At 46.2% G+C, this 27,390-nt stretch overlaps 2 protein-coding genes across 8 annotated transcripts; one reads left to right on the top strand and one right to left on the bottom strand.

Annotated features, from left to right (window-relative positions):
- Positions 1-396: 396 nt before the first annotated feature.
- Positions 397-7,256, top strand: LOC135904180 (NADH-cytochrome b5 reductase 3). Its single transcript, XM_065434801.2, has 2 exons — positions 397-1,442; positions 3,012-7,256. Exons 1-2 carry the CDS (start codon positions 861-863, stop codon positions 3,348-3,350), a joined length of 921 nt encoding a protein of 306 aa, XP_065290873.1. The 5' UTR covers positions 397-860; the 3' UTR covers positions 3,351-7,256.
- A 2,960-nt stretch (positions 7,257-10,216) lies between these two features.
- Positions 10,217-24,234, bottom strand: LOC135904181 (peroxynitrite isomerase THAP4-like). 7 transcript variants are annotated; one of them, XM_065434805.2, is made up of 7 exons: positions 23,715-24,234; positions 23,513-23,548; positions 15,166-15,288; positions 14,381-14,458; positions 14,173-14,236; positions 13,850-14,027; positions 10,217-10,534 (listed from the first exon to the last, which is right to left on the bottom strand). In XM_065434805.2, exons 1-7 carry the CDS (start codon positions 24,045-24,047, stop codon positions 10,486-10,488), a joined length of 861 nt encoding a protein of 286 aa, XP_065290877.1. In that variant the 5' UTR covers positions 24,048-24,234; the 3' UTR covers positions 10,217-10,485. The 7 variants fall into 7 exon arrangements, with proteins under 7 accessions (XP_065290877.1, XP_065290875.1, XP_065290874.1 ...); XM_065434803.2 differs by having other exon boundaries at positions 13,850-14,066; positions 15,172-15,288; XM_065434802.2 differs by having other exon boundaries at positions 13,850-14,066; positions 23,715-24,230.
- Positions 24,235-27,390: the final 3,156 nt, after the last annotated feature.

The following is a 27,390-nucleotide window of genomic DNA, read 5'->3' as shown; positions in this document are numbered from 1 at the left end:
TAAAGGTAGGGAGACAGTATCACGCTGTTTATATGCAAAACACGCATTCTCGTTTCCCTGTTTTTGTAGCCGTAATGTGTTTTGCTTCAACTAGTTGACAGTGATAACACGGTTAGAAGGGAGGTTGTTTGCAAGCAAGATCCACTGAGCGCACGATCCCTACTTCTCGACTCTCTTGTGTACTTGTTTCGCCTGTACTACATTCGCGTAATTCCCGTGCACGCGTAATTGGAGACCGGCCAAGTATGCCATATGGCGGAGCGGACTGATGAAAAGACAGGCACAAATGCACACAAGTGGGAATGCGAAGTAGACAGCCCGCAAGCGACGGTCTCAAGGACACTTTTTCGCGCGTTGGCGAGCTTGCGAAACTCTCCGCAAGGCTACAGGGAGGTCGCCTCGGTCGTGCTGGAAAACGAAACCCAAGTAACGAGGTCCGACGAGGCGCCGTAAAAGCAATGGTGAAAGCGCACGACTCTTGTGGAACCATGCGTGGCCGTACGTAATCACGCAGCCGGCGGGTGTTCTAAACGCCAAGCTTTTTGGAGTCAAGGCTGCAAGTTTTAAGCGTCTTGCACCGTCGAGAGCTGCTTTTCTCTCTGCAAGCGTCTGTGGTCATTCCCGTCGAGAACACGGCGCTGCGTTCGCCGCGAGGTTGCTGGGTGTCGAGCCGACCAAAATCTCTGTCGTTCGAGGAAGCCGGCGCCTGCGTTCCCTCTCTCCGCTAAACTCATTCAAACAGGTGCCGATAAAGGAAGCACAAGCTCGACGCTCTCCCTTCGTTTCGAGTGAGAGCGCGTAAAAAAAAAAAAAAAAAAAACACAGTGGGGGAGAGGGACTCGGGCACATCTGGCTGATCCATGAGCGCGTCGCGCATCAGAGACATGTCGCTTCTCATTGTGCTAAGCGGTATCGGCGCGGCCGTCGCCGCCGCGCTGCTGTACCGGTACCTGAGCCGCCGGTACCGACCGCCCGTGCTTCTGGAAGACCCCGAGACCAAGTACACGGTCGCTATGATCGAGCGGGAGGAGATCAGCCACGACACTCGGCGGTTCCGCTTCGCTCTGCCTTCGGCCGAGCACGTCCTGGGACTGCCCACCGGCCAGCACATCTACTTGGTGGCCACCGTTAACGGTCAGCTGGTGCCTCGGCCGTACACGCCCGTGACGAGCGACAAGCACCACGGCTACTTCGACCTGGTCGTCAAGGTCTATTTCCGCAACGTGCACCCAAAGTTCCCCGAAGGAGGCAAAATGTCGCAGCACCTCGAGAGTATGAGCGTCGGCGACACCATTCAAGTTCGTGGTCCTTCGGGGCTGATACGGTACGAAGGCAGAGGCAAGTTCGCCATTAAGCCCGACAAGAAGTCACCGCCCCACCCATATCAGGCGTCGGAGATCGGCATGATCGCCGGTGGGACGGGCATCACCCCCATGCTTCAGGTACTACGCGCTAAGCGCTGACGCTGTTTGCTCGGTCCAATCAAAAGTAGCGGTATAAACTGCTGTAAAACGATCCGTGGTAAACCATGCTTTGATTTGTTGTTTGTTGCGGAAGGTTGTGTTTAACTGCCAGGTTCTGCGACTATACGTGTCTGCGTGCGCAGGTGCTTCTGATAGAATTGTAGTCGTTGATGCAGTTTCCACGGAATTCGACGCAGGAATGCGTAGATTGGACTCACCGCGAGAAACGATTCGCATGTTTCCATGACACCGTGTTTCGGTGTTCGAAATACACCTGTGGCAAGCGATATGGGTCCACGTCGGGCATGTTTTTCGTTGTGCGGCGCATAAACAAACGAAAGAGAAGCCGCCAAAATCGAACTGTGTCGAACACAGCAAGGGTCGTTCGAGGGGCGCTCGTATAGTGTCAGATCGGCTCTTTTCTCAGCATCTCGTCCAGTTATCTTTGCCGGAGGGATAGGAATAACAGCGCGGCCACTGAACTTGTCGAGTGATATCGTTAATACAGCGCTTGTTTTGATCGTCCGACTTTTGCAGTAGGATAATTCGCGCGACGTCCCTGTTTGGTGGATTTCCTTTACTGAACCAGTGCCGGCAAACTTTGACTTTTTCCTCGTCGGTACCGGAGGAAGGTTGGTCACGTGCCGTTTTTGCCGGAATGCGACGAAGCGGACGAAATTTGTGGAGTTGCTGCGGGAACGGAAAGGAGGGCCGGAAATAATATTTTTAACCGGAAATTGGAAGGACGGCCTAGTTTTACGACGGAGGTGAACGACATTTGCTCATGTGTGATGTACCCAATTGGCAAACTCGAATTTATAAACCTGTATTTGTTCACCTTGGTTGCTGTGGTAGAATCGGAGTGTGCATCGCTAACTTGTTACGTTTTGGCTCAAGTACTTACAGGTTTGTGCAGAGCTGTATTGTGCAGAAATGTTCAGAACTTCATAGCGTTACCCACCATGTTTGGAATCTTGCGCCTGACCGCATATATATCTGTTGACAGTTCTTCACTTTAAATGTACTGTCTACAATTTTTCAAGGACTTTCTAAGAAACGTTGTAGCACAATAGAAAGCCTACCATTCAAAGTGTCTAATCGTGCAGTGTTTGGAGCATAGCACTACAGCCCTGGTGTGAAGGGCTGGCCACATGGCCAATCCTTTTGTAGCACTTGTAATCCTTTAATATGCCAGCCACTGTTTTGCAGCTAGCTGCTGCACACGTCCTCTCTCTGCTGTTCCACATTTTGAAGCATGAATGGAACGCAGTGCATTAGCGATCACGCAGTTCCATTTCCGACAGCTGATCACACAGTAGCAGGGAAGAAGCGTTAATGCTTTCACATGCGTTAGCTTTCGCCTGAGGCTACATGTGATGCGCTGCCAAAAGCTCCATCTTGTTCTTCTATAGCAAACTCCTCCGTAAAAAGGGTCTACATACCATAATTCGTTATATCCTTGTTATATCGAGGATCGACTGTAGTACAGTGTTGTGAATAAATGTGAAGTGTAAGTAGGCTGACCTGCTTTTTCTTTTTCTTTTGCAGATCATCCGGCAGGTGTTCAGCGATCCTGCGGACAAGACCAACTGCTCGCTTATCTTTGCCAACCAGACGGAGGATGACATCCTGCTGCGGCCCGAGCTGGAAGAGGTGCTCCGGCAGAACCCCGACCGCTTCCGTCTCTACCTGACGGTGGATCGGCCCAAGGAAGGCTGGACACAGGGCGTCGGCTTTGTCAGTGCCGACATGATTGAGCGGAACCTGCCAGCCCCGTCCGATAACTCAGTCATCCTCATGTGTGGTCCGCCACCCATGATCAACTTTGCCTGCAAGCCTAACCTGGAGAAACTCGGCTACAGCCCCAAGCGGTGCTTTGCCTACTAAACACCGATTATGACGAGATGGGGAGAAGGGGGCATGTTTCTTGTTTAAAATATCGGACCCTGTTCTTGCACCTTGTTCCGTCTGCCATAGATCATGGGTTTGTACCCGGCGTTCGATAAAAGACAAAAGACCTCCACTTAGCATAGGACGTGCAAGATCTAAAGGCTCTACTATGTTGACAAGGAAGGGTACTTTGTCTTACCACACTTGTGTAAAGAAGAGAAATTTTCAGAACAGTTCGTTTGAATTATAATGACTGTATTGCTAGCAATTACCCGAGATATTTTAAAATGTGCTTTTTACAATGAATGGTATTATTTTTTCTCAGTGACTCGTTTGACAGTCCTGGTTTCTCTGCACCCACTTCGCGTGGGTTGCTGGCCAGTCTGCTAGAACTGCATACTAACCTTGATGTCTATTGAGCTTTGTTTTTCTGTGTACGTATAAGACCTGTGGGTTTTGCAAACTTGAAGCGAGCTCTCTTTGCTGCCTCTCGCTTGCAAGAAATTCTATATGGCCTTCTATGTACGTTTCCCTGTAGCCTGAATATTAAAAAATATACACATATACGTTATATTCCTCAAAAGCAGAAGACATTCCAAACACAGGCTTCAGGTATTCCTGCTGAAATTGCTTAGCATCCTGAACCTTTCAGAACTGTCATTCGTCAAAGAAGCGGTTGCATTTTTAGCTCCTGTACAACAGGTTCTTGGAGTGATACAGTGTTTGGTGATAAGCAGCGTGTGAGGATATCACTGGGAGAGAGAAAACAGGGCAACCCCGGGTGCAGAGCAAAGATTTATTGACTGGTATTGACTAGTACTGAGATTCTGTTACTCAGACGATGTCATCAGACAGTCATACACAGGAACTGTGGTGGACGCAGGTGGCTCCACCATGCAATTGCATGCAAACACACACACAGTGAGAGAGAGAAAAAAAAAATAATGGCAGACGATTTCAGGCGAGTGCAGGTGGCGCCACCGTACACACAAGACCCCTGGTGGTGGCCTTAGCAGTCTTGCGATCGTGCTGTTTATTGGCTACCAAGTCTTACAGTAAGGCAGTCACAGATCCTTCATCTGAATGTTACTTGTGCCTCCCACATATACTATCATTTGGTAATGTACCTGCTTCTTACTGGTAACTGTAATGTAGTTCTTTAGTTTCAACCGAGCAATTTACGAAGGCTGTTAAGGTAGTTGAAACGTATGTGTGATTGGTATGTATTGTTAGAACAGTTTTTAGGCCAGTCAGCATCGTTATGTTCTCTTCAGAAGACTTTTCTTGGGTTAGAATGTTGCGTGAAAAACAACATGGTGCGTTCAGCTTGCACGGAGTCTTGTTGCGAGTTTTGTTTTTGCAAACTTTAGTGCATGGTATTTATCACATATTTATCACGTTTATCGCATGGATTTGTTGCTCAACACTGATCACCGTCTCTGTTTTATTATCCTGGTACTTGGCAGTTTGGTGCTTGTATTCTTCATAGGCCATTTGGCCAAAGCAGAAAAACAAGGCCGACGTTCTCGATTGCATTTTTGTGTACTGCTACCATAGCGTCGTTTACTGAAGCCTATTTGTTGGGCTACAGGCTAATGCAGCTGTAGTTTACTTATGGGCTACATGTTGTTTAAGTGCCGGAAGCTTGCTGTAGGCTTATAAATTCGTATTTTCTTCAAGTGGGTACCTGCGATGTCTTGAAGGGACACATTGCATATTAATTCTCTAATTGCTCTCAGGTGTGCCGATGGCCTGAACAGATTTGCACAGCACTGATGGAAGCGTTTTTTTTCCCTCCTTTTTGATTTAGAAAACCTGGAATGAGCAATTCTGGATATGTGTTGAAAACCAACGAGAGACTGCCATTCTTCTCAGGCTTGTCTGCTCGACAATTGTTGCCATGTGATTAACCATTGCTTTTGAAACAGGCTGTGATAAATTGCTGCCTTTTTGTCAGCCATTCTCGTAACGCTGGCCTCTTTTCTGCTCATTGGCATCTTTTGTTTCATTGCATGTAATATTTTTGTCTTTATTTTCTGCTGTAACTGCCCACACTGAAGCAGCTCGTCTACGTTCATTTTGCTCAGCTTACAATGTCTTTTTTGTGTATTTGATGTTCTGAAGTGCTGTTGTAACTTACATATCGCCTTCATCTTACTGAGGTACTTACGTCTACCCACAGTGGTTTGTGCATCAAGGCACAATTCAGGAGTGCCCACAATGAGTGTATCTTTTCACTCTTCACTCCTGTTTTATTCCTTGACATGATGTCAGGGCGTGGCTTTCAAGTAAAGGCTGCTATTTCAAGAGGCAGTGGACAGTGACGCTGAGCGTGTATTCACTGCACATAAAATGCTATCACGTAGAATGTCTTTGTGCAGGTAGAGTTTCAGTTAGCCTTCTGTGCTTGACGGAACGTTTTGCCTGAAACTGAGTGGGCTGGTACGGTAGCCCGGTTATGTAATCGGGAGAACGATGGAATGCCATCTGGTTGGGTAAAAGCACCGCTTGTAGAACTGATGACTCGGCGATATAAAAAAAGGATGTGTCGAGATCTCTGCAAATTTTAAAATGCAAATTATTGTTTTTATTTACACTGGTCAGGGGCCATTTCTACCAACGAATAAACAACACATAACATGAGGGATGGAACGCAGACTACAAAATAGGATTTGTTCGACTTGCAATATAGTGCGCAAGCGAAACATGAGACAGTGGGTCAGGGACATTGAAAACCTGAGCAGGAACTAAATATGAATGCACTTTTGTGCAACATAGAAGTCTTATCACGAGTGCTGTTCTGCAGCTTAATAGCACGGGCAAACAATATTCTTGTTAGTCAAGATGGCAGAGGGGTTCGCTAGCACAAGGTGTGTGCACAGTTTACATGTGCTAAATTTTTTTTTTTGCAAGTTTGTTGAATGTGCTGTGCTTCCTGTGTGGGTGGCATTTTTTTCTACTTGTTTCTGAAATAGCTGTACCTTCTATGCGCTCATTTAGTGTTCATTTCTACTGCTTAAGCCTTCTCTTATGGGTGCGTGCACAAGAAAGCCAGACTCTGATCGTTAATCAGCTGTCCGTATCCTGAAACAGTTTCAGGGCACAGACTTGCCAATTGTCTCGTACCTGTGGTTTTAGACATAGTGACGCCTGACTAGGTGCACATACCTGCCTGAGCATTTTTCTCTTGCCAGAGGCCGATGGGGCCATTGCAGATGTGATCAAAATGTTTAATCTTAACCAAGCATGCTGTCCATCTTCTAAGTTTTTCTGGCTGCAATGTTTCAGTAGATTTAGGTCTGCGTATATTTCATCCTTACCGTATTGGCCATATTATTTCAATAAATTGACACGAGCAAATATTTTAACCGGGTAGTTAGTTTACAGGTAGTTAAAAACTACCCGTAAAGGTTAAAATTTTTCTGTAAGCTCCCAAATTTTGTGACGAATAGCGACTTTTTCGTAGAACCAACTGTATTTGGTTCCATCGATTGCCATTGCCTTTTGTATACATACACTATGTAATGTTGCAATTTGTTTATATTATTTCGGTGTCCTTGGTTTGTCGATGTTTCGACATGTACGAAGTTGCCCATTCTTTGATTTGCTTGTTATTATACAGAGGGTAGGTGTACTGCAAACTAGATGTACATGAGTGCGCAAGCTGTATAGAGACATATTTTTGTGGATTGTTTGTTGACGCATATGCAAGCGAGTGGACTGCAGCTATCCTGACTGCCATGAAAGCTCGTCACGGCTAACTGCAGCCTTAACTTATTTTCGAGAGAAGGAAATGTGTAGCCTGCCGTAGACCAAAACATTTTGCACCTCGATATCTTTTCAAGTGTGAAGGTTTTCGTAGTTGTTGTAGTAAATAAATAAATAAAAAAGACGATTGCTTCATTCTAGGGTGTGCCAGTTTTTCTTGCCTGGAAAACGTTGCGCTTAAGCAGCTACACGACCACAGCAATGACATAGAGCCCACAGTGTGGCGTGCAACGCCATCGTTGACTCGCTGAGGTGGCACAGTGGCTGTAGAGTTCCACTGCAGTGGCCATAGGTCAGCATACTAACTCACGAGCACTCTGCCTTGTACTCATTTCATAAGCGTGAGACAGAATGTCAATCAGCGACACATACGTGAGTGCGAATGAGTGCTGGTTAATGTTAGTACGAAGGAAACGTCAGCGATGGTGAGTACGAACGTGAGCGAGTATTGCCGAGTGTCTGTGGAATGTGAGTGGATGGGAGTATATATAAACATGCGTGGCTGCCGGTAAGGCTGAACAGAAGCGACTATAAATGCGAGCAAGTGCTGATGCGAATAAAATTGTTTAGTGTGCAAAGGCATGAGTGAGTGCATAGCTTGTGGAAACATTGGTGAGTGACTAATCGTCCATTCTCTGCGAGGTCACGGATTGGAGTCTAGGTGATGAAAGCCAAGTTCTGCTCACAGTCAAGTAGTGTTCATCCCGACGTCTCTCTCGTGTCTGCCGTGTTAAGATTATTACTTTAACCCTCTGAAGCACAGTGGCCAAGTATACTTGTCTGGGTGCTGATGCACAATCTTGGTCATGCCACATTTTCCGCACGCTCCCTGCCTTTTCGGAGCTAATACAGAAATGTGGAACATCCCTGCTTAACTAAAATTGTATGTCGGGACTTTTGTATGCAACACGACAAGGCAAAGCTTGTGCGTTGGTGTCGCCTACATCTCGTTTTCTGACCTGCCATACCAGCTTAAAAAGCATGCACATTTTTTTCTTCGACAAACGAAGAAAATCAAGAACTTACGGACGCTTGTTCGGAAGACTCCAGTGTCGATTACGAGGCGTCTTCAAAAGACAGAGACCATGTAACATGGTCTCTGGAACAGCAATAATATTAATTAATGTCATTAAATAGCATATCCTCATTTTTGTTTGAATAATGAGAAAAAAAAACTTAAAATGATCAGAAACACGCTGCCAAAAAGTATCATTTCATTTGAAGCATGCTAAACTATTAGACTAAAATTTAATTTGTTGCTCAATGGGAGAAGCTTCAGCAGGTGGAAACTCAGGACCTAAAGGGTTAAGTGTGAACGAACTAGCCCTACGAGTTCTAAATTAAATTATGGGGTTTTACGTGCGAAAACCACTTTCTGATTATGAGGCACGCCGTAGTGGAGGACTCCGGAAATTTCGACCACCTGGGGTTCTTTAACGTGCACCTAAATCTAAGTACGCGGGTGTTTTCGCATTTCGCCCCCATCGAAATGCGGCCGCCGTGGCCGGGATTCGATCCCGCGACCTTGTGCTCAGTAGCCCAACACCATAGCCACTGAGCAACCACGGCGGGTCTACAACGAGTTCTGTTAAGCTGTTCTGATGGAAAGGAAGTAAAATTCATGTGAAGAGGCTCATAGGGTTTCGATGATGCAGGACACCTGGATCCTGCTTTTGTTGATAAACTTGCTTATAAGTTTTTTTTCACCTTAAAGGAAAAAAAAAGCAGCAAGCAATTACTTTGACATTGAACTCTAGTAATGCTGTAACAAGGGCTTCATATGGCTAGGTATGCTGCATCTAGCCATAAAGTTGAATTCATTCACTCCGATGGCAGTATTCTCCCACAGTGGAGACCGCCATCTTGTTTTGCCTTGTAATCCTTAAGTACTTGTGCTCAGCCACTACGACGGAGAGTGAGGGCGATTGTGCAGAGGAAGAAGTGCTACTTTCTGCAACCCTTCAGGGAGCGCGGCCCGGCACTTAGGGGAAGGAGACAGAAGATTGTTGCAGTCGCAGGACGCATTCGAAAAAGCCAGGAGTGGTTGGCCGAGGGAAAGGAGTATGCTGTGGCAGAGTAATGCATTTACTTAAATACAGGCACGAATAGCTCTGTTCTTTGAGTCTGTCCAGAGTGTCGCACCTTGAGCTGATTGCCAAGTGCTCTTGCACGATGGTGCAGCAGCTAGTGCGTCTGGCTCCCAAGTGCACATTGCTGCAGTAACAAGAGTTCAAATACCACCGGTGTCAGTTGCGACAACAGACGGTTATAGTTGGGTGACTGCGACAGCGCTGCATATGCAGGGAGCCCTAGGAAGTGGCAGCATGCGTGTGCGGTAGGCAGAAGCACGCCCGGCGTCTTGCAGCAGCTGCCGCAGCCTGATATTCTCGCACGCTCAAGAAAGCACATTTTCCAAGATGGCTACGAACGAATGATGTCACGCGAGTTGGCTACACCAGTTTCTGAAGCTGGCGAATGGCGGTGCTGCGCAGCACACTAGTGGCTCCCACATGCACCAGTGAGCAATCCATCTCTGGACCTTTGCGTCCGTCAAATATTGGCGTTTCAAGGGCATGCGCTGCGTACGTGGGTGGTTGCGGACACGCAACTACATAACTGTCTAATGTTTTCTTTGGTCTCTCACAGCTATGGTGAACCTAAGAATGAGGAGGTGGCCTGACAATGACACGGGTAACATTGCTGGCGATGGCCATCATCAGTGTAACGGAATGGAGGGATGGACCAGGCAAGCCTGATTGTGACCTAACTGCTGTCGCAGTTAATGAAAAAAAAAAACTTGTTAAGCAAGTAGAGTTCCTGTCTGGAACTCTACTAGCATGGTACATAGCAAAGGGCAACCTTTGCTATGTACCCATTGCACAATTTTTATTGCTGTCGTCATCTCCACCTGTGGAGCTGCCACATAACATGTCCGGCCAATAAGAACCTGGCACAAAGGGAACCAGGGTGCAACCTTACATACCTGCGTTTGTCCTAGGCCCGGTCGTCAAGTCCACCAAGCGGATGAAAAGAATCGCCTGTCTCCGCTCTGATCACATGTTCTCCATCGTCAGTGGTGTCGGACGTGCACAGCGCAGCAAACAAAAACGAGGTCTCGTTCTTTAATGTACTGCCCTGACCAAGGGCAGATGGCATTCTTTCATTCTAAACACTCACTGTACTGCCATCATATCTGCTGTTCGACACGCACCCTGTCGTCTGCTGCAACTGTACGCAGCACGCGCATCACATAGGTGCCGTTCACTGTTCGACACACATCCCGTGGTGTTCTCCATTCGGACGGCATGAACATCACATGGCCTGCAGCCTTTTGTCAATCGCAAAAGCTCCTCCGTGGCGAAGATTACCTCAAATTGGTGGACCCACTCCGCCGGCCATATGAAGAGAAAGAGCTGAAATTGTTTACAACTGGGTTAGCAAACACACATGGAACCCGCACGCATCTCGCACACAGTGAACACCAGCCAAAACTTCCTGAACACAGTGCCACAGACCTTTCCATGCCTACACACACACAGCTCCCAAAAGAGTTTCAGTGTTGCCTTCTGGAACAGCATGGCAAATTTAGTGGGTAACAAAGACAAGTTGTAATAGTCTGCCAATATACAGGGCATCCCGCCTAACTTGAGCCACATTAAAGATATGCAAATGCCACGTAGCTGGAGAGAACCAAGGTAATGTTGCTTGCCGTCACTTGGAGATACTCAGATTTTTTTTTATTCTGCCTAATTAGACAATTAGTCTTAATTTATTAATCAACTTATCAAATATTAGATAAGAAGTGTCAATGAGAAAACTAGAGCAATTTGAAAAACTTCCTATACAGCTTTCTGTTGCTCGAGGTGTGTTACATAAATGTGTTTTTCCGAGCGTGAAAAGAAGCCCGCGAATACACACAAAGTGCTTCGAGTGGCCAGTCGTGCAGCATTTTCGCGTGCATTCGCGGGCTTCTTTCACGCTCGTAAAAACGCTTTTGTGTAGCACATATTGTGCAACGGAAAGTTGTAGAGCATCATGAAAAAAAAAACCTGATACAACTTTCTCATTGGCACTTTTCATCTAATTATAACAGTTGAAAAATTTATTAATTACATAATGCTAATAATGCAACTAGGCAGAATGCAGAAATACTCCGAGTATGTCCAAGCGACGACAACCAACATTACCTTTGTTCTGTCCAGCTACGTGGCATTTGCATATTTTTAAAGTCTGGCTCAAGCTACATGGGACACCCTGTATATAGGAGCCTCCAGCTTATATCAGTTTTGCTGCAGAGTTAAAATGTTGTACGATAAATTTTACTATTAAGTGCACAAGCAAGCTACATACACGAGCTGAATGTACAGTCTGCATTTCTTATGTACGAACATGTTAAGGACACGTACGTACAGTAAACTGCGGGACAAAATATGTAACTTTCTTTGGTAAACTTGGGTGCCAAAACCATGCGATGAGACGTTTCTGGGGTCACGAACCCACTGCTCGCACAGTGTGCATAAAAGGTTTCATAAAACAAAATTTTGGGACTTCGACATCAGAGAGGTCTGACCAAGGCAAAATGAGAGTAGCCTTGTCTCATCAGTTGCCAGCAGAGAGTATTAATTGTCGTGACAGCCAAAGCAAAAGAGATTGGAGCTTAAAAATCGATCAATATTTTCTGTCGTACAGAAATACTGACATGGGAGTCTGTGAAAAAAAAGATATAAGCTGCCTAGACAGAGTGACAAGTTCCCAGGCCTTCGAGCATTCCAGAAAGGTGGATACGAAAATATTTGCAAAGAAATCACTGTAAACACCTCATGCCACTTGCAATCATGGCAAACAATTATAAAAGCATTGATGAACATTAATAAACAGAAACATACACTGTACCAACGGCCTGCAGAACAGAAGAAATCCATGGATAGAATGATTTCATTCTTTGTACACGTGATGCGCAGTTCTCGACAAGTACAAGTAAATAAGTGCAAAATTCTACACTCAGAGCTATTTAAACGTGAAGGCAGAGTGCAACAACATCGCTGTTTACCTAGATCTAAGAGAACAGCTTGTCAGTGAATTCTATCACCATAACTTCTCATTTGCATTGCAATATAGTAGTTGTTTCAGACCATCGGAGGAAACGTCCATTTTTTTTAGACATCTGGCAAAGCCATGCCTGCAGGCAGTGATCGGTTTTGAATGTGAACTTTTCTGCACACAGGTAACGGCAAAGCGCCTGAGCTACCCAAACTATGCAACGTGGATTTCTTTTCTGGTGCAAGGCTTCTCGCAGGGACAACTTTCGAGTAGCGCAAGGAACGGGGCATTCTTCTCTATCGTCAATTAGCTGACTCTTATGCTTCTGCTGTTATCAGGTGTCCGAAGAACTGGCTGTGAGATTGACCAGCTTTCTCAGTTCCTGAATGCGGGCACAAACGAAGGGACGCTAATTCAGTATGAACTGATAGAGCACTCTTTCGAAACTTTATTTTTGTGAATTGCCCAGTGACAAGCTGATTATTAGAAGAAAAAAAAAATCTCTCAGTAAATGACTGTCACAGATGCCTTGTAACACTCTGGCTTGCGCCTGCTTCTTATTGGTAACTGTAAGGCAGCTCTAGTTTAAGCCAGGTATATTAAGACACTAAAGAGAAATGCTAAATCGCTTTATACTGACAAGTATTCTTTCAACATTCTATTTTTGTTAATTTTGCGGTAGGGTGCTGATTACTACAAGAGAAAATGAAGGCAGAAGTTTCATATTTGGAATTATTGCACCAGTACATCAGTGTGACATCACGGATTTGAAGGCTTTTTTTCTTTTCTTGATCTGGGCCATTTTGGGGTTGGTAATACTTTGTGAACCTTGCTAAGCTCCGTCCCTGGCTCTTTTAGAATGCAATGTAATCTATGTCTACCAATAAAAATCAACTATACCCGAGCATGAATGATCAAAATGTGCACGGCGACACGATGAACTGCTGAAGGAACTTCCAAGGGGGCCTCACCACCTGTTTTGGGGTTTTGCGCTTTTTCCAGCTTACCAGGCCTTTCCTCACAATCAAAGTTGTCTTAGACCAGCCCAAATAATTTTACTCATTACTGTTACTTTAAAGGGACTGAGGATAAGTTTTTATGGTAAATTGTGAAATGGTACCGACTAGAACGAAGGACTATGCTGCCACTTCATCCGGGCTTGACACGTAAGGAGGCGGTTTTATACCGACAACTTCAAACGGGGTCGTTATTCACCCCGGTGCTGATGAGGCACGTGTGTCCAAGTGTTTATGAAAGTGATCTGTGTTGTGTGTGCCAAAAGGAAAGAGCCACTGCAGCTCACATCCTTTGGGACTGTGCCAGAATCCACATGAAGCTGCAACAATAACAACGATCCCGCCACGGCTCGAGGCCGCAAAGAGATGCTATGACCAAGATGTCCAAACCCAGGCCGCCCAGCAGATCTCGGCGGCCCTTGAAAGGCAACGACCGAGCGAAACCGGAGGGAGGCTGCCACCCCAAAAGAGGGGCAGGCGCGGTCGACCAAAGGGAATAGTGTGGCCGCGGCCGAAGTAGAGGCGCCACACGCCGCGAAGACGTTATGGCCGCGTCACGGTAACGCCTCCCTAACAGGGGAAGGCTAACCGTTCTGCAGGCGTTCACAACGAAGTTTTGTCACTCACTCACTCATTCACCTGCCATTTCTGTTAGCGTGACAGAAAGCTTACCGGCTAGATTGTCCAATCCTGCAGTTGTAACCCGGAAAACGTATTGGAATGATTTTTCTTAGAATGCCTCTACCCGTAGTCACATTCATGTTCATGTAGTCCTGATCCATGTCAAGGTCCACTTGCGTTCCACGATGCCTCTTTTCAGATTTGAATAGAAACAAGTTGACCTGGGTGCCTGAAATGAAAAACACTTCCTCGAAATGTTTTGCAGTTGCTGTGAATGAAGAAGTGAGGAAAAGAAAAGAACAGAAAGAAAAATGACCTACAGATACCAGCCAAGAAAAGAACATTAAACAGACGTATTTCACATTGTAATTTACCCGTAGAAGCGTATGTTGGAGCATGCCACCTGGATGCATATGCATGCTCGTCCTGTGGCTCCCTCTAAAACGAAAGAAGAAATACAGGTATGTCGAAGTGCCAGTTGGTGATACGTGCTGCAATATACGAACCACTCCAGGGATCAGACATACACAATGCCAGGTTTACTTCATATATGTGTTCTTTCTGAATTGTTCCTTGACTCACCTGCATTCTGCTATCCTCCGTTTGTGTCATCACTTCACTGGTACCGATTCGGTACCCCGATGGGCCATTGTATGGAGCCTGCATGGCATGGAACTTATGTGTTACAAACAATGTCATTCAGTAAAGCCACAGCTAGAATTGGCGGACATGAAAAGGCAACTACTTCACTTTAAAATAAACATGAATAACTCATCTGACTGCTATTTACAATGCTTATATGAAGATATGTGAAAGCGAGATAACGGCCATTTTCTACAAAATTTTATTTTGGCTTAATTGGTTATAAACGATATATACCATGAAGCAATCTTGGCAAAACTGCAGTTGAGTTCAATTAGTGTCCAATTAAAGATAGTGCCCAGTTCTAATCAGATTCTTTGTTAGTAGCTTTTAAACAGCACCTAAGCAGACGACGCGTGCAGCTGGTGGTTGGCGGATATGACGTCATTCCCAGCAGGTTTGTGCGGTTGCCTCCGAGATGTTACAGCGCGCCGTGGGTGCTGCTTAATGTCGGAGGTTATGCCAAAAAGCCGCGCTGGTTTTCGACGTTAGGGGTCATGCGTCACATGCAGTGAAGGGCAATGACGGAAACTTTTGACTTTCCTATATTGTGTTACCTTTTTGTGAAGCTTCCACATGTATATTTCAAGCATAAAATTTGCAAGTACACATACTATCTGAAACGAGGCATCTTCACGCGGCCCAAAATTTCGTTGCAGATCGCCTTTAACGACCATGGTACTAATGAGAAGATATATGTGCCAGAACTGTTCCAAAATGCTTACTCTTACCAGCTCAGAAGCTTCAGCAGCCCAGACCGGCGCGTTGATCTCCACATATGCACCCACTTCAGCTGTGGCATCGCTGTCCACAGGCATGTCATGTCGAAGCTGCACGGTTTCACCAAGCTAATGAAAATAAAATAAGGCATAAAACATTTCAAAAGATACTTCATACGTTGGACGTTCTTGTGCGGGCACGCGTGAAGATAGACGGCACAGCTGTGCGTCTGAGGAGTCTTCGGTTTCCGTTATGATGCTTCGGTACTGTTGGTAGTCCGACTCCCTAAAGTGCGCAGAGCAGACGCGAGCAAAACGTGACAGGGGGCGACCAACGGCCTCTTCCCATCGCCTTTTTCTGTTCGCGTCGACAGGTATCAAGTGGTAGGATATGTCAGTAGTCCTAGTAACGCAGTTGCGGCACCCACGTATGGTACAAGAAATGGACGGCATTTTCTTACTGGCAGGGATAGCAGGAAACTTGGGATTGGCACTCTGAAAAGCGCACATGTATACTTAAGAGCGCCACCATGCGCACGTGCGCACTGTACCAGGTTGGCCAGGTACAAAAAGTGAAAAGTAGCCAGGAAACCTCGAAAAGTAGCCAGTTCATTGCCCCCCCCCCCCCAAAAAAAAACAAGGAAAAACAGGTCAAATAATATAAATATGGTGCTAGGTGTGACTATTCGAACTAGGGTGTTCGATCGCCAGCCTTTAGCTTACCTCCACACGACAAGCAAAAATAACGACTTTGGGAACTATTAGGACCGCTGTCTTTCGGATCATTTTATTAAGGAGAAGACCATAAGTGCATCATGGGTCTAAAGATCCGTTATCCAGCGTTATCGAAAAATTGAGCGTCCGGCGTTATGGCACCAAAATTGATGGTGCCACCCACGACTACAGTGTACTAGAAGAATTCTAGTACACTGTACCCACGACCATTGGTGATACTCGAACCCACAACCTTTAGTGTTAAATAAGGCTAAGTTGGTTAAGGGACGCGAACCTATGAGCTTTGGTATTAATTAAAGCGAAGTTAAATAAGGCACAGTAATTAAGGTACAGTTAATTAAGGCACTCGAACCCACGAACTTTGGTGGGAGAAAACAATAGGAAGTAACGACGCATACGAATGAGAATGTCAAGTAATTTAACGAATGTCTTGTTGGCACGCAGGCTTTCGCCTTCATGCTTTTTCATCATCATAATCATAATAATATTTCGTGTCCACTACTGGACGAAGGCCTCTCCCAGCGATCTCCAATTACCCCTGCCCTGCTCAGATTCCAACTAGCACTTGCGAATTTCATAATTTCATCGCCTCACCTGGATGGGAAGCCATCCTTGACTGGGCTTCTCATCTCTTGGCCCCCATTCTGTAACCATAATGGTCCACCGCTTATCTAACCTACGCATTACATGACCTGCCCAGCTCCACTTCTTTCTCTTAATATGTCAATTAGAATAGCGGCTATCCGCGTTTGCTCTTTGATCCACGCTGCTCTCTTCCTGCCTCTTATCGTTACGCCTAACATTCTTTGTTCCATCGCTCTTTGCGGGGTCCTTAACTCGTTCCCGAGCTTCTTTGTCAGTCTCCATGTTTCTGCCTCATATGTTAGCACTGGTAGAAGGCGCTCATCGTACACCTTTCTTTTTAATGATAACGGTAAGCTTCCAGTCAGGATCTGACTGTGTCTGCCGTATGCGCTCCAACCCATTTTTATTCTTCTGTAAATTTCCTTCTCATGATGAGGGTCTTCTGTGAGTAACTGACCTAGGTAAACGTATTCCTTCGCAGGCTCTAAAGGCTCACTGACGATCCTGAACTTTTGTTCCCTTGCGAGGCTATTGATCATTATCTTTGTTTTCTGCATATTAATCTTCAACCCCACTCTTACACCCTTTTAAGGCCCTCAGTCATTTGTTGTAACTCGTGCCAGATGTTGCTGAACAAGACAATGTCACCTGCAAAACGAAGGTTACTGAGATATTTGCCGTTGGCACTTACTCCTAAGTCTTCCCAATTTAATAGCTTGAATACTTCTTCCAAGCATGCAGTGAATACCATTGGAGAGATTCTGTCTCCTTGTCTGACCTCTTTGTTTATAGGCGTTTTTTCTAGTTTTCTTGCGTAGAATTAAAGTAGCTGTGGAATCTTTGCAGACATATTCCAAGATATTTACGTAAGCTTCCTGTACTCCTTCATTGCATAATTCCTTTATTGCTGCTGTTATCTCTACTGAATCAAATGCCTCTTCGTAATCTACGAAAGACATGTAGAAAGGCTGATTGTACTCTGCAAATTTCTCGATTACCTGATTGATGACATGGATGTGATCCATTGTACAGTATCCTTTCCTGAAGCCAGCCTGTCCTTTTAATTGAGTGAAGTGTTGCCCTTATACTATTAGAAATTATCCTGGTGAATATTTTATACAATACTGGAAGTAAGCTGATGAGCCTTTAATTTTCAAATTCTTCAGTCTCCCTTTTTGTAGATCATTATAACGTTGGCATTCTTCCAGTTCTCTGGAAGTTGCGAGACATTTCGTGTAAATGGCCTCCTCCATCCATTAAATGGCCTCATCCTCCATTAAATCGACTGTTATTCCATCTTCTCCTGCCGCTTTTCCTCGTTTCATGTCTTGCAAGGTCCTTATAATTTCATCGCTGGCTATAGAAGGAGCCTCTGTAACCTGTTCGAGACTAATTCAGATGGAGGTATCATGGCTGCTCTGAGTATTATACAGGTCAGTATAGAATTATACCGCTGCTTTTACTATATCTTCGAAATTGCTGATGATATTACCCTGCTTATCTTTCAGTGCATACATCTTGATTTGTCCTATGCCAAGTTTGCTTACAGATTTCATGCTGTGCCTATTTTATACTGCTTCCTCAGTCTTTCTTATGTTATAATTTCGAATAACCCTTATTTTCTCATTGTCAATCAGTTTTCACAGTTTTACAAATTCTATCTGATCTCTTGAGTTGTACACTTTCATTCTTTATCGTTTCTTTATTAAGTCCATGATTGCTCGGGAGAGCTTTCCTATTGGTTGTCTTGGTGCTTTACCTCCCACTTCGGTTGCTGCTTATGAAGCCAGCCTAGTTACGGTTTTATTCATTACCTCTATGCCATCTTCACCTCGCTGCTTTTACCATTGCTGCGTCTAGGTTGGCCTGTTTATTCTTCATCAAATTTACTTCTTCTTTCTTCAAATTGACGGGAATTCTAGACCTCGCTAACGTATGGTCACTGCACTTTACTCTACCTAACACTTCTACATCCTTTACTATGCTGGGATTGGCAAAAAGTTTCAAATCAATTTCATTTCTTGTTTCACCTTTAGGGCTTTTTCAGGTCCGCTTTTTCTTGCTACGCTTCCTGAAGAAGGTGTTCATTATTCGCAGCCATTCGCAGCTTATTCCTTCCCGCGAATTCTACCAACATCTCTCCTCTAGTGTTTCTAGAATCGATGCCGTAGTTGCCTATTGCTAAAAGACATGTTTTCTGCCACAATTGAACACTCACAAAAGGAAGACACACAAAGACAACACGGGTGGCACTTCCAACTTCTTTATGCGTCTTCCTTTTGTGAGTGTTAAATTGCGGCAAAAAAACATGTCTTTTAGCAAGCACCAACTAGGCCAACAAGCAGTTCTGTTGCCAATTGCTTGTTCACCAGCCTACTTTCCCCCCACTTTTGCATTGACATCGCCCATTACTACAGTATACTGAGTTTACACTTTTCTCATTGCTAATTCAACATATAAAACTGATCTACTTCATCATCATCATGACTGGGGGTTGGAGCATAGGCTTGTACTACCTTTAATCTATACTTCTTATTAAGTTTTATTACGACTACTGCTTCTCTCTCACTAATGCTGTAGAATTCGTAAATGTTACCCGCTATGTTCTAATGGATTATGAATCCTACTCCGTCTGATTATCTGGAAGTCCTCTATAGAAGAGGACATGACCATTAGTCAGCACTATATAAGCCTCACCAGTTCTAACCTCACTAAGGCCACTGATGTCCCAAACAATGCCTGACAGTTCCTCAAAGAGGCCTGCTGAGCTAGCTTCGCCCGGGGGAGTTTGGGTGTTAAATGTTGCCAGGGTCAATTTCCAATGGCGGCCTGTCTTGGTCCAGAGATTCTTAGCCCCCTCTGTTTCGTCACAGGTTTGAACGCTGCCTTGCTCAGGTGTTCCGCAGCTGCTGGGGACTGAGGGCCATTGGTTGATCGTATGAGTCATTTGGGAGTGGCCGAATACTGCACCAGGGTGGCGAATTCCTGTTCTGGTGAGGGAGGGTTTTGTTGAAGCTTAGTGGGTCTTCCTAATTGAATTAGTATAGCCCCACTGGCTCTCGGCACTTTTGCCGGTGTCACGAGCCACTGCAAGCCTGGAGATGTTCGTCCTCTTTAGCGTATGCTAAAGTAGGCTTCCTAGGATGCTAACGTTGCTGCTAAAGAGGATATGCCATCACCGTGCGTATGATACGTCATTACGCCCGGGTTGGATGGCGGTAGATTTGAATTGCGATAGAGCTATTCGGACCCTTCGGATTTAGTTTTCTCGTAAACTAAGTCTTTTCTTGGCGCGAAACAAGCGCTGCAAGGTTTATGGAATGGTATTTAAACAGTCCACGTCGGAGTCAGCATTTGCCTTTACTGTCCCTTTAAGATATATGAACTCAAAGCAAATAAGTCTAGCTGTAATAAAACATTAGTTGCCTTACTTCATTGACAACTTTAGGCACTACAACAATATATTTTATGATTTCGCATCTACTTACCCACAAAAGTTGACAAAATGCATGCGCTTTGCTACAACACAGCACTCGTCGTGCAGATATAAACGAATGAAAATGAACTGGTAACCTAAAGAAACTAACGCGAACCTTCACTAATTCACGAGCAGGTACGTAGCTTTGCACTCAGTGTGGCATGCTGTGCCAAGAATCTTAGTCGATGAAGGGTGGTTACCGTGATGTGCAGTGCATCGGAGAAATGCATGCAGCACTACGACAATACCCACGTTCCTGTTTTGCTCATATGCCACATCACCTGATTAATCGCGATTACATCATTAATCGAAAAATTGGAGAGTTAAAATTGACATGCACAAGGCACCACTGGCGAGAAAATCACCAATAGGGCTTGTTGAATGCGTGCCGCAGTGCTACAGTTGACCTGCTGAGGGAGGTCCGAATATCTCCTTAAAGAATGGAGGGGGGGGGGGGGGGGGCGTCTCCTTGGATCTCCCCTGACTAGCACTGCCTAGTGGTGAGTATGACTAGGCGGTCAGAGCGCTGCGTAGCTGACTATGCACTAAAATTTCCCTCCGCAGGCAGAGCAACAGACTCGCATTGTAGAGTCCCAGTTGTCACGTGTTTGGGCGGGTTGGCATAGCGGAAAGAAAAAAAAAAATTGGACGTCTATCTATGTGCTTCGCTGCAAATGACTTGTAAGCACGCGAACGTGGTGCTTTTACATCCATGCATCACAGCATGCAAGGAAAATTTATTGCACATACTTAATATTAGTGTCGTGATAGGACACACTGTGTTTGCCATTGCTATATATCCTGCAATTCGGTGTAGTCGGCTGCCAGTTTCCATACAATTCAAATAAGGTGCCGTGCCAATCTGGACAAGTTTGTTTTGCATGTGGAGCAAGTATAAACAAGCTGACGTCTTGCTCTGTGAATGTAACTTCAAGCAGGAGACTGTGTTGCTAGCACGAACTGTGGTTAGCACGGCTTGCACTGCAATATAATTTGACTGCACTATTCAAATTTATAAAGGGAGCTTTGGGGTAAATTGAAAGTATAACTTTTCAATATATTTGAATAACAAAAGGTATATATTTCCAACAAACATATTGACAAACTGAACAAGTGTATCTGACAAAAAACCAAGAAGATCTCGGAGATTTCTTTATTTGCTTTAGGGGAAAACTGGTTTCGGAGGCTAGCAGCACTGCTAGACACTCTAGCATATACCAACGTTTATAGACGTTGGCCTATACCACACGATACTATACGATACTGCACAGGCTAGTCTGCAGGAGCAATATTTGCGAAGGGTCAAGCACTACCCAGGAGGGACTCATCCGCGGTGTTGTGACTGTGCCGAATACGCATAAAAATCTAGGGAATCTGAAATCAATTATTTGTACCTTTAAATGAAAGTTAATGTCTGCATGGCAAAGCTGCATCGAAATATTTTGTCCTTGGCAAGTTTTGACACGAACAAGCGAGGACTATATTGTCAGTATGAAAAAGCCTCAATAAAGGTTTTATTAAAAAGCGAAGTACGATCACGCAAAAAAAAAAAATCGCAGCTGCAAAATTCAGAGAGGCCTTCAAGTAAACATGTTCCGACAAGCCCATTTGTTAAGGCCATTGAGACAAGCAACGGGTACCGAACACTGACACTACATCTCGCTGCTCAAGAATGAGCGCTCGCGGGTCGCGTAGTCTTGGCTCTGCTGCGCGGAACTATTGAAACAGAGTACATACACAGAGGGTATATATCTCAAGGAACGCGTTCTCACAAGGATTTGGTGTCAGCATGCTATATAAAGCCTATAATTGCACCAGTACAAGTGGTTAAACATTACTGTCACACGCTTGTGACAAGAAAAACAAAGGCACTTGACAAGTGCGAAGATTGCATGGTGAATGCTTATCAGGCGTTTTAAGCTACAGGGAGTTTTACATTTTGCGTACGCAATGGGCTTGGGTACCCAAAGAGACATTTGCAATACGCTAAGTGCCACGCTCGGCTTGCGTTCTTCTGTACTCTTGGGTTCGATCTTTCGTATACCTTCTCGCGTCTTTTTTTTTTGTAAGGTCGGCGATGTCCCTTAGCTTTGGGTACACAAAATTTAAAATTCCTTACTGTTTATGAATCGCCTCCTTTAAGTAGGCCATTCCCGGGCACATATGCTACTCAATCCGGCCACGAGGCGGATTGCATAAAGGCTTGAGCGAGACACTTTGGTCCGTTTGACTATTTACGTGGACGACGTCACGGATATGGACATAAACTGTGGATTATCCCGAAAAACAATCCGCCGTGGTGGCGTAAGGGCTTTGGTGCTGTGCTGCTAAGCCCGAGGTCCCGGGATGAAATTTGGACCGCGGCGGCCGCAGTTCGATGCATGGGGCGAAGTGCAAGAACACCGGTGTACCGTGCATTTTATGCACGTTAAAGGTCAAAATTATTCCGTAGTCAAAATTAATCCGGAGTCCCTCCACAATGGCGTGTCCCATAAGCACATGATGGTTTTGGCACGTAAAATCCCAGAATTCGATTGAATGATCCTGCGAAATATGACGTGCAAACTTCACTGCAAGCAGCGATGCTCAGCCTCACCGATATCTTACATAACCTCGGACTGCAACTGTCGCCAGAGGAGACAGAACTTATCAGCGTAGACGGAAAGAAAGCAATTAATACAAGCAAACCAGCAGATCAGGTTGTACATCGCCCAAAGCGACATTACGTCTACAACGGAGAAATCAGGATCCTTGGAGCACAAATTGGTGGCTCCAACAGCACTCAGCAATGAATTCGCGTCCTGATACGAAAAATGGAGCCCAATACGTTGCATATATGTTCTGACATCAAACAAGCATGGGGAAGCGTGGCAGCGTGCCAAACAATTGCAACGTCGGTCGTGGTTTGAAGGAATATTTTTCGGCGAATTCGTGTACGAGTTCTACGATCGAGACCTCGGTGACATCGAAAAGTGAGGTACAACGACAGACTACAAGTTAATTGGGCAACAGAAGCGCACGCTGAACCAGGAGTTCATGCTGGTAACAATATCACTAATACGGGACACAGTCTATGAAGCATGAATTCGAATGTAGTATTGGTTGGAAAACATGGCACAGGGAAAGCAGACCACGACATGTGGAATTTCCTAGTCCATGCGAGGTCGGAGCGTGCGGAAGCGACCATAATTACTCCGTGCATGGGAAGCACCGCTGGGCATACGGAGGCAACAACGCCCCGCTCGGCAGACAGAACACAAAAGCTAGAAAACTTTCAATAGTGATTGGAACTGCGGAGACCACAAAACGCCATTTGACTTGTACAATCAGAAATTGCAGTCAGACTCTGCAATCAGAAACCGAAGAGTTGGCATGGTCTGGGTTAGTACATCTGCACCCCAAAAAATAGGCTATCAGCATATCGCACACATCAGTTTCCCGGTGTTGCAACCTTACACGTAGAATCGTTAGCCATGTTGGGAGCGATCAACATCATTCCTATTGTACGGGAGACTTTGTGGAGCAGAGTGTGCCAAAGAGTGTGCTGTTGTATACCTTGGACTCGTACGAAGCGGTGGCCGAGCTAATGATCTGCAATATAGGAATACGAGAGTGCACATGAAAACGGGGCACAAAACACGTAGGTAGAATGTACAGGTGACGAAATTGTGTATTCAGTCATGCACGCATAGTTATTTATGCCGTCGTCGTGAGCAACTACACAGGAAGGCGGCAAATCAACGAAAACGGTACCAACCTCTTTTCGTCTCCTCTTTTCAAACGCGCCGCTGATCCTTCCTGCCTTGCGTTTTCGTGAGAAGACCGAGGGCACAGCGTCAGGCTTTAGGCGCTGCCCTTTGAGCGGCATGCCGAGGCTTTTCAGCACAGCCGGGCTTGTCGCATAATCATCGTCGACGAAGTGGTCCGCGCAAATGAAGTCATTTTTTAGAGGTTTCCAGGCTGGGCGTGATGGCTGACAGGCACGTATCCAAAGTTTACGCACCTTCTCGTCTCTGGGAAACGTGTGTGACGGCGAGTCACGACCGACGATGCTGTTATAACAGCCTTGGGCGCAGCAGTGTCTGGGCATTTCCTTCCACCGCGACGAATGCGTCGATACCAATCGACGACCGTGGGAACACACGTGTAACGCACTACATGCGTGGAGCGCCGACGGGGATAACGTTTCCGACGGACCACGTGCGAAGATCGCCGATAGCGGTAAACAAACGCGGCAAGCGACCGACACTCCGGAAAGACTGCGACGGCTTTGGCTGGCCCTGGCCGCGCGCGCGCGCGCGAGGGTTTCATGACGTCAAATTTAAGCTTCTGCCGGCGGCCGCTTGGAGGCAAGGCGCAACAGAAAATTGCAAAAGAAAGATGTTTCTCGTTCTTTTTTTCAAAGCAGCTTGTTGTAATCGTCATTTTCAAGAGATAAACTTTTCTTCTCACGCATAAAATCACCCGCCAACTTTTGTGTCCGTATCCCTTTAAGTTGCTGTGGCCAACGACACGAGAAAAAAAAAAGATCAAAGAAAATAAAAGACAACTGGACAAACGTCCAGATCCGTGTACACCACCAGTGCGCAATGCCACGGATGTGGAAAACGCAGCCGTTCACGTGATCGCCGCGCCAGCGGGCGGGCTATGCGTATACATGTACAGAACTCCAATCCACACTTCCTGGCTAAACCCGGCGGACCGAAATGCTGAAGAGCGCTGTTCAGCTGGCGATTAAATAATTAAATTCAGTAAGTCATGGACACTGCATGCATGTGCTAGATGTGAATGCTGCTGGGCGGACTCTCTGTGAGTTTTACGAAACATACTTTATGCATTAGTGCACACAAAGCAATAACAAAATTACTTGGCGATATGCTGCGCACAAACTTCGCGTGACTAAAATCTATTGAAAATTTCCTGTACGTTGAAAATCTTCATACCGTTCTTGTTGCACGTATAGTTTCTTTCCATAAACATTATTTTAGCCTGTAATTTACGAAGTAAAAGATGACAACGAAATCAGCTACGCTTTACGGAGTTAAAGAACATCTTGTGAATTAAGAATGACTTCGTTTTGCGACAGTTCAGTGGTGTTGTGCAAGTACGCCCGGCAGGGCACTTAGCGAAAAACTGGCAAATGGCATGCCGGTGTGGGGTGGATCCTGCAGCCGGAACTGTGAAGGAAAAGCCGGTCTTGCTGATGGAAAACAGGCCAGGTGCACTGCAAAAAAAGTCGCAGTTTCGCCCGAAAGGCGAAGTATCGATTGCGATACCAAATTAGTAGACAGCTATACGAAGTAAGGATAGTAGCTTTATCGGCCATATAAACTTGGAAACATTTGCTTACTGATTGTATTTACAAGCATGGTGTCAACGCGCCCGGGGAAGCATGAACACATCACACTCGATGAGCGCGGACACTCCCTGTCAAGAGACGGAGAGAGAAACGAAGAGGGAAAGGTAGGTAGGGGATCCCGCTTGGCTACCCTGCGCTCGCTATCAAAACGCTGGTGTGAGCAAGCGCGCCAGCAGCAATGATTAATAAAGGGAGAATGAGACATCCACTGTAGGAGTTGAGGAGGACGTCGGAATGAAAGCTTGGGAGGTTTATTTACATTATTTACACTGAGAGTCAATTAACAGTCTTAAAGGTCATTACGGGCCGGCAGCAACTCGGACGTTGCGGCCCGTGGCAAGAAGCTCGAAAGAGGTGAATCAAGGAATGCTCTAGGAATGCTTCTCGGTCTGTGTCTTTTAGGCCCTTCGGTGTCTCGAAGACACGTCACGTTCGGCCAATGGGAGAGCCCGCGCGATAGAGTCACACCCGGCGAAGAGAGTCGCTGCTTGGTCCCCCTGCGGTCTTGCCTTGCTGACTTGCAATGCGCCGTCACAATAGATGGAGGGGGGCGACGCCGCCAGGTTTTCACGGCGCATGACAGCCGTCTTGCTTCGGGACCCACTTTACCCGCAACAGTGCCAGGCTCTCGCTTCACTTTCGGGAAGAGTCAAGCAGTGAATAGCTCCACCGGCGGCACACGAAGTGGGGGCCGCCACTTGTTTGCACGTTCCGCGCCTCAGGAATGTGGTATCCGTGCTTCTGCGCTCCTTAATTAGCTGTGGTGCGATTCGATGTGGTCTTGGGAACTCGAAGTAGGCTCAGGAAACAGTCCCGTATCTAACGTTACCCAAACGAAGGAAATTGCTACAAAGGAAACCCATGCGGGTTCCTCGAAAGAAAAGCCTCGCAGTTGAAGAAAAACTGGCAGTGGCTTAGCTCATTTATGCCAGGATATACGTAGCGAAAGCTAAGGCATAGCATGGTTAGCTTGATTGCAAGTCCAGGATAGCCTGGTTGTCTAGCTATGTTGCGGCGTTTAGCCAGTCGTTCGGCGCGTTGTTCGTCTGTTTCCCGGGCGATTCGTTTCCTCTTCATCTCGTTCCGATGTCGATTCCAGGCCTCCTCCTGCTTATCAGAATTGTCGCCGTCCATACTGCCGCCTCAACTGTCGTTGCGGCGCACACGAACTCTCCTTTTCAATCCTCCGACATGTTATCAGGCGTGCGATGCAGCTGGCGATGCAGCTGGCGAAGCGAGCGGAGGCGAACGCAACGATGAGGAACGTGTTGTGACGATCGAACGCGGTGTGACGTTATGTGCCTCCTCAGAGCACGGCCACGGCGAATTCGCAAGTTCGCGGGCAGTAAAGCTTTCGCTTTAAAATTCGTCCTGGTCCGGGCAAATTTTTCTTCATCTGCGAAACTTTTATTTCGAGGAAACCGTATCGGTTTCCTCTGTAGCAATTTCCTACGTTTGAGTGGATGTTTAATTTTACCTTTATTAATTCTCTCCACCTTGCGGGCTTCCGTAGAACTATTACGTCCGCAGAAGTGAGCGAAGTGACCATGGCGCGGTCTATAGTGCTTCAACGCAAGAGTGGCGAGAACACAGCGCACACATGGGTCGTTAGCACGCCCCTATGAAGATGTGGCGCGCGCGGACGCGCGAAGTGTGCAGTAGTTAGCGGAGTCGAAGCCGACCCCCTCGCTCCCGTGCTGCCTCCCAGACTGAACCGCGATCGCCAGGCTCCCCTTGCGCGCGGTCGCGAAATGCGCAGTTGCTGCCGGAGCACAACGCCGCCCCCTCTCTCCGTCCCTCCCATCCCTTCACGGCCTTTCGCGCGGCGGAAGACGGCGCGTTTGCTCTCCGCTTTCCTCCATGCCGCGTGCCAGATTGAGCCGCGATTGTCGGCTTTCCTCGCGTACCTTCAAGATACAGCCATACATGATACGACGCGCACGACTCCGGCGCGCGTCAAATCGAGCTTTATGTGTCCGTGTTTGCTCTTGCGCGCTGACACCATGCTTGTTAATTCAGTTAGCTAGTGAATGTTTCCCAAGTTTATAGGACCAATAAAACTACTATCCTTACT

The sequence above is a fragment of the Dermacentor albipictus genome, chromosome 10 (assembly GCF_038994185.2).
Source record: "Dermacentor albipictus isolate Rhodes 1998 colony chromosome 10, USDA_Dalb.pri_finalv2, whole genome shotgun sequence".
In the NCBI taxonomy this organism is placed as follows: Eukaryota; Metazoa; Arthropoda; class Arachnida; order Ixodida; family Ixodidae; genus Dermacentor; species Dermacentor albipictus.
Note: the sequence above shows the minus strand (reverse complement) of the source record. Positions and strands in the feature narration are given on the sequence as shown.